This window comes from Sciurus carolinensis, chromosome 2, assembly GCF_902686445.1.
Source record: "Sciurus carolinensis chromosome 2, mSciCar1.2, whole genome shotgun sequence".
Lineage (NCBI taxonomy): Eukaryota > Metazoa > Chordata > Mammalia > Rodentia > Sciuridae > Sciurus > Sciurus carolinensis.
In genome coordinates, this window is record NC_062214.1 from 133,128,286 (window position 1) to 133,140,362 (window position 12,077).

General features: G+C 35.7%; 1 protein-coding gene and 1 non-coding gene across 7 annotated transcripts in view; one reads left to right on the forward strand and one right to left on the reverse strand.

Moving 5' to 3' along the window:
* Positions 1–12,077, reverse strand: part of Hectd1 (HECT domain E3 ubiquitin protein ligase 1) — a 95,258-nt gene that overhangs the window by 71,368 nt on the left and 11,813 nt on the right. For all 6 annotated transcript variants that reach the window (XM_047541609.1, XM_047541611.1, XM_047541608.1 and 3 more), the window contains one exon: positions 3,655–3,889. In XM_047541609.1, the coding sequence (XP_047397565.1) occupies positions 3,655–3,889 (235 nt within the window). The remainder of the gene's footprint in view (positions 1–3,654; positions 3,890–12,077) is intronic.
* Positions 293–366, forward strand: Trnaa-cgc (transfer RNA alanine (anticodon CGC)). Its single transcript has one exon. It is a non-coding gene; the product is annotated as a tRNA-Ala (tRNA).

The window sequence follows — 12,077 nt, forward strand, 5'->3', positions numbered from 1 at the left end:
AGAAGGGGCTCCTGAATTTTTTTTGAAGTAGTAGATGACCAATAATGGAACAGCCTGACATTATATGCCTTCCAATGGGATGCAATAAAAACTATGCAAAACACCAACACAGCAGGGTGCAAATAACATTTTAAAATTCAAATTAACCATGAACAAGCAATCGAACAAATCTAGAATGTGGAACATCATATAAGACAAATGGCCTGGACTCTGTTTAAAAAAAAAGTGTCAAGGAAAAAAGAGGAGGGGGTGTTTGTTCTTCATTAAATGAGAATAAAAAGAGTGCAGGGCTGGGGATATAGCTCAGTTGGTAGAGTGTTTGCCTCGCAAGCACAAGGCCCTGGGTTCAATCCCCAGTACCACACACACACACAAAAAAAGAGTGCAAATGTGTAAACTTTGGATTCTGGCTTTCTTAAAAACCATAAAAGACATGGTGAGCCTAATAAATTAGACATTACTTATTACTGAACCACTGTTAATTTTCAGAGATAGAGTATGGTTATTATCATATAGAATATGGCAATTTATTTTCAAAGAATCAGTGAAAAATAAAGGAGGAAGGCAGAGAAGGGGTGAGAAGAGAAAAAAGAGGAAAAAAGTTAACAATTGGCAAATAAGATGTTAATCATACCATTCTTTTAACTGTAGGTTTAAAAATTATAGAAATGGGGCTTTGGGGTTGTAGCTCAGCAGTAGAGAACCTGCTTGCATTAGAAAGGTCTTGGATTTGATCACTAGAACTGCCTCTAAAAATTATATAAATATATATAATATACAAACATGTAATACACACACACACACACACACACACACATATATACTATGTATGATTACTATTTTAATAAATATAAAGCTAGCAAAACAAAAACAAACAACCCCTCCCAAAAAAGAAAAGAGATGGTTCAAGATTTCATCATATCTATCTGCTGAGAATAAAGAAATAGCTAAAAAAAAAAAAAGAGTTTGAAAATATAGGTCAGTGAATAAGCAATGAAGTAAAATTTCAGACCTGGAAGAAGCATGAAGTGAGGTGGTCAAGAGAATTAAGGAAGGAAAGCCTTGAGAAGGAATAGAACCCTCTTCCTCTTAGATTGTAGACAAAACAGACACAAATCTATAGGCACACAAACAGAAATTTCTGAAATATTGTCTAGGGGCTCCAGGTCCCTAGGATTCTTTCAAGGAGTCTTCAAGTTAAACATGTTCACAGTAATTCTATAGCGGTTTGTCTCTTTTGCTCTCATTCTCTCAGGAGTATATGGTAGAGCGCTCCAGAAGCTACATAAGGTATGATATTGCACCAGACTGACTACAGAAGCAAATACGAGGATGTAGCTGATTTCCATTCAGCTAGAGTTTTTAAAAGAGATTTCCAAAATTGCCCAGCAATGATAGTCTCTTACTCATTTTCATTTTCTTTGAGAAATAGTCAATTTTCATTAAAAATATTTCATGTGGGAGGGAGGGAAGAATAGAAGTTCATTGGAATAGACAAAGGGGAATGAAGGGAAGAGGGATGAAATAGGAAAGAGTAGATGAATTGGACATGACTTTCCTATGTTCATATTCATATATGAATACATGACCAGTGTAATTCCCATCATGTTCAACCATAAGAATGAGAAGTTATATTCCTTGTATGTATAATATGTCAAAATACATTCTACTGTTATGTATAACTAAAAAGAACAAATAGGCGGGACAGTGGGAATGGGAAGGACAGTAGAATGAGACAGACATTATCACCCTATATACATGTATGATTACACTATTGCTGTGACTCTTCACCATGTACAGCCAAAGTAATGAGAAGTTATGCTCCATTTGTGTACAATATGTGAAAATGTATTCTACTCTTATGTATAACCAATTAGAATAAATTTTTCAAAAATAAATAAAAGAAAAAAATTTTAAATATATGTTAATATCTAATGAGCTTATTTTAAAAGAAATCAATATTTAAGATTTATCAAGTTTTTTCAATTTTTTTTAATTTTTGCTAGTGGGAATAGAACCCAGGGGTACTAAAACCTTTTATTTTAATTTTAAGACAGGGTATAAGTTGCTTAGGGCCTTGCTAAATTGCTGAGCTGGCTTTGAACTTTTGATCTTCCTGCCTCAGCCTTCTGAGTTGCTGGGATTAAAGGCATGCAATACCACCCCCACCTCTGTTTAATAACTTTTTTTTTTCTGGTATTACTGAATCTTAATATCTAACACGGTAAATATAGATATAAATACTATAAACAAAGGTTCCTGGGGAGTCTCAATCACTTAAGACTTGTCGAGGCAACCTGAGGCAAAAAAAAAAAAAAAAAAAAAACTTTGAAAACTGCTGACCAAGAATCATTTAAAAAAACAAAGTGTGTAGCAGGAATCATTAAAAAAAAAGAATCGTGGCAAGTTGCACACTGTAGTCCCAGCACTCAAGAGGCAGGAGGATGACTTGGACCTAGGAGTTGAAGACCAGCTTGGGCAACATATTGAGGCCCTGCCTGAATAGCAAAACAAAACAAAAATCAAAATGTGTTCACCAAATAGTATCAATAAATGACTAAAACAGTACTTATGCCTTTGAGTATTATAAAATTTATAGTTAGTCCCAAAAGAAATATAATAGCTTACTCAAGAGAGTATAGCAAAATAGTTAACTCGATAGGCTCTAGAACCAAACTTCCTAATCTTCAAATCTTGGCTTTACTGCTCACTACTTGTACAATTTCTGAGCAAGTTACTTAGCTCAGAAATTATATAATACAAATTATACAAATTCAGAAATACTTGAATTTTTTCATCTGTAAAACAGAAATTATGGTCAGGCACAGTGATGCATGCTATGTGGTAAAGCACCCCTGGGTTCAATGCCCAGTACCCCCCCAAAAACATATATATATGATATTAATGGTACTTGTCTCATATAGTTTCATGAAAACTAAATGAGTTAATATACTCATTATAATAAAAATCCTTAGAATGATGTATGGAACTGGTGGCAGTTTTTAGTTATTTTTAGTCATTGTGGCTTGGGAGGCTGAGGCAGGAGGATCACAAGTTCAAGGCCAGCCTGAACAACTTAGTGAGTTCCTAAGCAATTTAGTGAGACCCTGTTTCTAAATAAAACATTAAAAAAAAAAAAAAAAAAAAGGGGGCAAACAAACAGACAAACAAAAAAAAAAACAAAAAAAAAAAACACAGATAACTTATCTCAATGTGTCTGTAATTACCAGAACTGAAGAAAGCTGAAGCAGGACATAAGAACATCTGGGTAGCCAGGTGTGGTGGCATATGATTACAATCCCAGTAACTCAAGTGGCTGAGACAGGAGGACAAGTTCAAGGCCAGCCTCAGAAATTTAGTGAAGCCCTAAGGAACTTAGCAAGACCTGGATGGTAGAGTGCTTACCTGTTAAGCACAAGGCCCTGGGTTCAATCCCCAGGACCACAAAAACAAAAACAAGAACAAAAACAAAGAAAAACCCCAAGTTTTCATTCACAGATAAGATTTTCTTTTCCCAGCTGCCACAAGGGTTGTCGTTTCCATTGCTCTCAATCACTCTCAGTAAAGTAAGTTAGATGATAGTTTTATCTTCTTAGGAAAACATATTTTTAACTCTCTAAGTGATGTTCAAATAGGCTAATAAATAATACTTACCTTCACACATTGTTCAGCTAAATCTCTGCTAGTCCTGTTGTTAAGTTCAACTACAACCAAACGATTACAAAGTGCTTTTATAGCTCCATCCACCCCAACAATCCTTCGGGTGCATTCTGCAGATACATCCAGGTAGTATGTTATGGCACGGGCTGTCACTTCTAACACATTGTCTGGAGCACTTTCATCAAGAAAAATTTTGCAGAGGGCTGGTAAGAAAGTTCGAGGAGGACATCTACAGTAAAATAAATCATATCACATGTAGGATTACTAAACAAAATATTAACAAAATTACAGACAATAAACTATAACACACTGTGTTCAATACTGTATCTCAATATTTACTAGGTAATATGTTTCATGGTTTTCACTTCCATTACAATACTTCCATGTATATTTCATCACTGCTGAAAACATCAAGCAGTTTAAAGTAGTAGTATTAACTTAAAACCATGTTTAAAACAATTCCTTATTCACTAAAACATGGAGTAGCATCAACTACTCCATAAAACTTTCCCTTAACTCCCCAGTTAAGTGACACTTCCAAGTTTCTAAAGCAAAAAAGCAAGGTACACACTGTTTCATGTATTACTTTATTTCCTTACTTGATGTACGAGTCATTGAAGGCCAGTGACATTGTTCAGTTCGTGTTTTATAGGGACGAGCACTGATTTGGGGCCTAAAAGACCAAAGTAAATCAGAGAACAGCTGCATGATCTTTCTGAGCCTGCTTCCTCATTTGTATGGCAAAGATTATATCTAACCAACACCTAATTTATCTAGTTATGTAGATTAAATCGAATCATATACTTAGAAATTTAGCTCCACATATGACCCCACATTAAACTAACTTCAGCTCCCTTTCCCTCCTTTGAACAGATTAATGCCTATTATAAACCCCTGTATAACATAGTTTATCAAAGAAAAAAAAAATCTGTGAGGTATCAAGGAGACTCCCTATATTTTATCAAAACAAACTATGAAAGCCCACATTTTTTTAGTAGAAAACTCAATTATGTGACATCAAATGCATTATTTAACTTCTCTCTCTACACTAAACTATAACTACAGATAACACAAAAGGTAATATAGCACTCTCAAAAAATTCACTATTATTTTTCCTCCAATTTTTAATGTATGCAAGTGAATGCCTCCCACACCTTTAGCAGCTTAAAAAAAAAAAAAAAAAAAAACACCTGTATGAATGGCAGTCTAATATCTTCTTAATCTTTAACTTAAGGGATTTGGCAGCAAGAATATTATCACCAAGATTTTAGAAGACTTCTTTCATTCAATGACTAAGCAATCAATGATTAAACAGGTGATTTTTATTAACCAGCAACACTGGCAACCTACATACACAAAACAGTCACTTGTAATGTTTCTAAATCAGCAATTAAATTCTTTGAGAACAGATTCCAGTTCATTCCCTAATTCTCAGGTAAGAGTACAAGACTACCTAGCATATCTGAATCTTAAGCACTGTGGTTGTTCTTCACATATGTAGCAAATACCCATGCACAGGTAGTAAATGGAACAGATGTTAAGAGATTGTGAAAGTTTTAATACTCAGCAGACTGAGGCAGGAGGATCACAAGTTTGAGCCACATCCCAGCCTCTTTTATTTTTTATTTTGAGACAGGGTCTCACTAAGTTGCTTATTCTGACTTTAAACTTGTGATCCTCCTGCCTCAGCTTCCTGAATCACTGGGATTACAGGCATGTGCCACCACTCCTAGCAGAAATCTACAAACCTTAAGAATTATTGCAAATTTACTCATCTATGAAAATTGCCTCATTTTGATTAAAGCCTTAAGCGTGAACTATTGGCCTACACAATGTATTTTCAGATTAGATAAGGCAAGGAAATGTATTTTAAGAAACCTATAATATAAGCACATTCCAAACTTATCTATATAGAAGAGATAATGTCAACCTAAAGATTGACCAAACACCATAAACATCTTGTGATCCATGATCAAAGAACTTAGTTCACCAGGCTGACATCAACTTTATTTCCACACACGTTCTCATGCCACCCCTCAAAAGTTTCCTTTTAAAAGAACAGCCAGAGACCCCAAAAGCACTTCTCACTCTCGAGATAATCTGTATTCTGATCTGACAGTGTGACTTTACCTTTCACTTCCTAATAAAACTCTGCATCTTTGCTAAAACATGATGCATCTTAGATTCTTTTCTCCAACATGTCAAGAGTATGGAAGGTTCAAGCAGAGGTTTCCTCTGTCTCTGGAGAGACCTCCTCAGACCCCCCTTATGATGACTTTGGGAGCTGAAAGATGTGGGAGGAAACTTGGAGAGAAAAGAACCAGAAAGGGATTCCTGATACAAACCCCAAGTTCATCTCCATGATGCATTTATGAAGGATGGGTCTAAAAAACAAACAAGCAGCCACACTTCACAAAGACTTTGAGAAGCGAACTACGATATAATCCACCACACAAGACCTAGACCAAATCATGAGTTACAAACGCAGAGTAGACCCAAACAGTACAGCAAAGGCTTTAAAAACTGAAATTACATTGAAACTACTACCCACAAAGAGTAAGAACTAGCAGTCTAAATCTGACTAGGTTGATCACATATTAAAACAATAAACATTCTCCAGAGGATTTCTATAAAACCAAGTTTCATAATATAATATTCCAAATGTCTAGGATTAAATTCAGAAAGACCTGAAACATAAAGGATCAAAAAAATCTGACCACATCAAAGAAAAGATAGTCAACAGATACAAGCCAAAGACAATTCAGATACAAGAATTATCACATAAGACTTTAAATAAAAAATAACTGTCCTACATGAGATAAATGTGGACGTTCATGAAACATTTTCATGAAAAATAAAGTATGAAAAATAATCAAACAAAAATTAAAGAAAAAATACAGAGGATGGATGGGGAAGTAATTCAGTGGTAAGAGTACTCACATAGAATGTGTTAGACCCTACATTAGATCCTCAACTCCACAAAAACAAATGAAATATACAGTTCATGAGGAAATTTTTAAAAAACTGTAACAGCTAGTCTCAAAATCAGAATTAAGATGATAGATAAGAAACTTGAAAACAGATCAGTATAAATTAGCCAAACTTAAGAACATAGGGGAAAAGATGGAAGGTGAGGGACAGGAAGGAACAGTCTCAGGGAACTGAAGGAAAATATCCAAAGTCTAAAATTTATGCCACTGAAGTCTCAGAAAGGAGAAAAACAATGGTACACAAAATACACTGAAAAAGAAACTTCCCAAATTTGGTGAAAGACATATATACACTGATTCAAAAAGTTCATCACTTATCACAAGATAAATTTAAAAACAATCATTCACAGACCAAACATAAACTGTAAAAACCAAAAGTATAGAAAAAAGTTTTGAAAGCAGAGTGAGGAAGAACAACACACATAAGGAAAATAAATTCATTAGGAAACATAAAGGCCAGAAGATAGTAGAACAATATCTTTAAAATGCTGAAGTCAACTGCAACCCCAGAATTCTGTATCTAGCACAAAGAATATACAGCATGAAAAAATACATAGCACAGGCTGGGGCTAGGGCTCAGTGGTAGAGCGCTCGCCTAGCATGTATGTGTGAAGCCCTGGGTTCAATTCTCAGCACCATATATAAATAAATGAATAAAAGAAAGGTCTACCAACATCTAAAAAATTTTTTAAAAAAACATATAGCATGAAGGCAAAATAAAGACATTCTCAGATGAAGGGATTTAATTAGCAGATAGTCCCTAATAAGAATGCTAAGGAAAACTCTTCAGGATGAAAATGAAATGGTACCCAGAGAACTACATGAAACTTCAGGAATGAAGGAAAAACATTAAAAAATGAGAAAAACCACTGGGTGTGATGGACAACACTTGCAATTCCAGGGACTCCAGATACTGAGGCTAGAGGAGATAGCTCAGTGGTAAAGCAACCCTGGGTTCAAACCCCAATACCATCAAGAAAAAAAAAAAAGAAATGAGAAATACCTCCACAGGATTGTGGGACCCCGAGCCAGACTAGGTCATAACTTTCCCAAAGGCTCCAGAGGCCCAGCTTAACTTTGAGAGACTCAGCATCTCCTGACATCAGGGTTTCTATCTGAACCTCTCCCTCCAGCAACTAGGCAGTGTGTGTATTTTGCTGGGGCTCAAAGTCAGGGCCTTGCAAATACTAGCAAAGAATTCTATCACTGAGCAACCCACCCCAGGCTCTAGTAGGCAGCTTTTTAACCAACCTGGAGACTTCTCCCAAGCTTTGAACCAAATAGAAATAAAGTTTTTTAAAGGAAAGGGGAAGGAAGAGGAGGCCAGTGGGGAAAGTGAAATAAGAAATAGCTAGGTAAATATGAAGGCGCAAATTATATTGGTGTATCATGTGATTTTCAATGAGCATAGTTTTAATACATGTGACAACTATAGCATAAACAGAGAAGATAAAGTCTCATGGCATAAGATTTATTTTACTTTTAGGTGGTAAAACCCTAAGTCTAAATTAATTATGATTTGGAGCTGGGGTTGTACCTCAATGGTGGAGTGCTTGCCTTGCATGTGTGAGGCACTGGGTTCAATCCTCTGCACCATATAAAAATAAATAAAAAAGGTACTGCATCCATCTACAACTAAAGATATATTTTTTAAATGTTTAGAAAGGGCAAACAAAGTAACAAAAAAGGAACAGAAAAAAATAATAATAAAAATTAAGGGCCGGTGTTGTGGCTCAGTGGTAGAGCACTTGCCTGGCATGTGTGAGGCACTGGGTTCAATTCTCAGTACTGCATATAAATAAATGAATAAAATAAAAGCAATCAAAAAAAAAGCTTCTCTTTTAAAAAATTAATTAAAATGGCTGGATGTAGCACTGTGAGTGGTATAGTACCCTGGGTTAAAAAACCTAGTACTATAAAACATTTTTAAAGAGAAAAAACCCAACCCAACAATATGCTGCCTTCAAGAAACTAATATATAAAATGATACAGACTGGAAAAAGATGTACCATGTAAACACCATCAAAAGAAAACTGGAGCTAGGTGTGATGGCACATGTTTATAATTCCAGCAACTTGGAAGGATTGAAGCAGGAAGATCACAAATTTGAGGACAACTTAAGAAAGCCCCTGTCTCAAAATAAAATATAAAAGGGCTGGGGCGTGGCTCAATGGTAAAATGCCCCAGGCTTTAAATCCCACAAATAATTAAAATCAAAATGAAAAAATAAAGCCAGACATAGTGGCACACACCGTAATCTCAGCAACTCAGAAGGCTGAGGCAGGAGGACCACAAGTTTGAGGCTGTTCTGGGCAATTTAGCAAGACACTGTTTCAAAGTAAAAAATAAAAAGGACTGGGGATGTGGCTCAATGGTAGAGTGCCCTTGGGTTCAACTGCCTACATATCACAGAAGAAAGATGAAGTATGTGTATTTACATTAGACAAAGTAGAACTTAGAATAAGGAAAATTACCAGGTGTATTAACATGTGTGAGAGTCCTGGGTTCAAAGCCTAGCATCAAAAAACAAAAAATAAAGAGAGAAACATTACATAATGATAAAAATGGTCAATCCACTAAAAAGACATAGCAATCCAAAATATACCTAACGGGGTTTCAAAATACACAAAGTAAAACCTGAGAAAACAGAAAAGAGCAACAAACAAATCCACAATAATGCTAGACACTTCAACACACTTTTCTCAGTTACCCAAAGAATGAATAAAAGATCAATAAGGATTTAGACCTGAACAACACTATCAATTTGATCCATTTGACACAGGAAATTCCACCCAGAAACAGAATACACAATTTTCTTGTGTATGTGTACCACTTTGCTTTACCAAAACCAGTCCATATAGCATGGGTCATAAAATAATCTTTAAATAAGTGAAATTATATCAAGTATGTTCTCTAATGATAACAGAAGTAAGCTAGTTATCAGTAAAAGAAAAATATCTGGGTCTGGGGATGTAGCTCCTTGGTAGAGCATTGCCTAGTATATACAACACCTGAGTTCAACCCCAACGCCACAAAAAAAAATTAAAAATTAAAAAAAAATCTGGAAAGTTCCCAAATTATCTTGTGATTTAAACAACATACTTCTAAATAACCAAAGGGCTGGGGATATAGCTCAGTTGGTAGAGTGCTTGCCTCACAAGCGCAAGGCCCTGGGTTCAATCCCCAGCACCGCAAAAAAAAAAAATAATAATAATAATAATGTTAAAGTTATACATTTATGACACAAAATCTTATATATGATTGCAGTTATTCAGAATTTTAAGCTTGCTATTTACCTCTTATATTCTACATGGAAATTATTTGTATATAATAAACTCAGTATTAATGATACTGATTTACAGATCCAAAATTAGCCTAATTAGGAAACTTTAAGATTACTCAGTCTTTAGAGAATTCCTGGCAGAAAAATCAACTGCAAAAATGAGATTACAGGCAATGACACATGCCTGTAATCCCAGTGACTCTGGAGACTAAGGCAGGGGAACTCAAGTTCAAAGCCAGCCCTAGCAATTTAGTGAGACCCTGTCTCAATATATTTAAAAAAAAGAGGTTGGAAATGTAGTTGAGTGGTAGAGGGTCCCAGTTCAATCCCAACACACCACAACAAAGTCTAGGAAAGAGATTAAGTTTTTTTTTTGTTTTTTTTTAGTATTTTTTTAGCTGTAGATAGACACAATATCTTTTATTTATTTTTTATGTGGTGCTGAGGATCGAACCCAGCACCTCACACAGGATAGGCAAGAGCTCTACCACTGAACCACACCCCAGACAGAGATTTAAGAATCTTCAACCAGGTGCCATGGCATGTGCCTGTAATCCCAGCAGCTCAGAAGGCTGAGGTTAGAGGATCCTGAGTTCAAAGCCAGCCTCCGCAATTAAGTGAGGCACTAAGCAACTCAGCAAGACCATTTCTAAATAAAATATTTAAAAAGGGCTGGGGATGTGGCTCAGTGGTCAAGTACCCCTGTTCATTTCCCAGTACCAAAAAACAAAAACTTCAGAGGACTCCAATAGGCACTGTTTTCCAAAATTATATCTACAGCACTTTGTCACTTCCAAAATGATATCAGCATCTCTCTGATGAAAGTGGAGCTAAGTATCTCTAATAAAAACAACAACAAAGAATTAAAAGTTTCATGAGGTTCCAAAGAGAACCAATTTCCCTGGGCCCAAGAATATCTTCTGTACTGCAACTACCATTTTTTTTTTTTTCCAGATATCACCTGGACTTAGGTCAAGATTTCACAAGACTGAAAATAAGTTGAAGAAATTTGGTTTTTGGTTTTCTGTCTTTGCAGTACTGGGGATTGTACCAAGGGCCCTCTACCACTGAGCTATGTCCCCAGTCCTTTTTTATTTTATTTTGAGATAAGATCTACCTAAGTTGCCCAGGTTGGCCTCAAACCTACAATCCTCCTCTCCCTTGGAACCCCCCACCGGTTGCTGGGTTTATAGGTGTGCACTGAACCCAGCTTAACTTCGTTTTGTTTTTGTTTGTTTTGTTTTAAATAAAGGGCATGATCTTTACTAGAGATAGTTTATTGAATACAATATGTAAATGGGACACTATTAAAAAACTAAAATACATTTTACTGAAAAAAAAATCTGGTTGCTTGAGGATAGTAATTATTTTGATACATTTCAATTTTTATTCCATTTTTTTGTCTCTGCTCAGTCCCGACTTTCTCTGTATTGCTAAACTAAAACAAATCCTGCTTTAGCATTTAAAAATGATTATTTTCCTCTCAAACAAAAAAGGATAACATATATATCAAGTTCAATTCCGATATGTAAAACTCGCTTTTCTCCAATTAAAACAAACACCAAACCTAACAATTCATTCAACACCTATCTACTGAATGCTTTTTCCTGTTAAGTACTGTCTAGGTATTGGAGACAGGACATAAAGATAAGTAAGATACAGGGTAGGAGTTTTTTTTTGTGGGGGGGCAGGCGTGCATAAACTGGGGATTGAAGCCAGGGGTGCTTTAATCATTGAGTTACATTCCCAGTCTCCCCTACTATTTTTTTTTTTTTTTTTTTTTACTTTGAGACAGGATCTCCTTAAAATGATAAAACTGGCCTCAAACTTGTGGTTCTCCTGCCTCAGCCTCCAGAGTCATTGGGATTATAGGCATTGTACAACCATGCCCACCCAGTGCTGGACTTTTTAAAGACTGAAAAGTCTAATGACGCAGGCAACAACTATGCAAAGTATATACACAAATTGCTCTAAGACATGATGTTGTATTTATACAGAAAAATGCAGGAGTTAAGAACTTATCTCCAGAAAAATGCAGGAGCTGGGGTTGTGGCTCAGTGGTAGAGTGCTTGCCTCACATATGTGAGGCACTGAGTTCGATTCTCAGCACCACATATAAAGAAATGAATAAAGGTCCACCAACA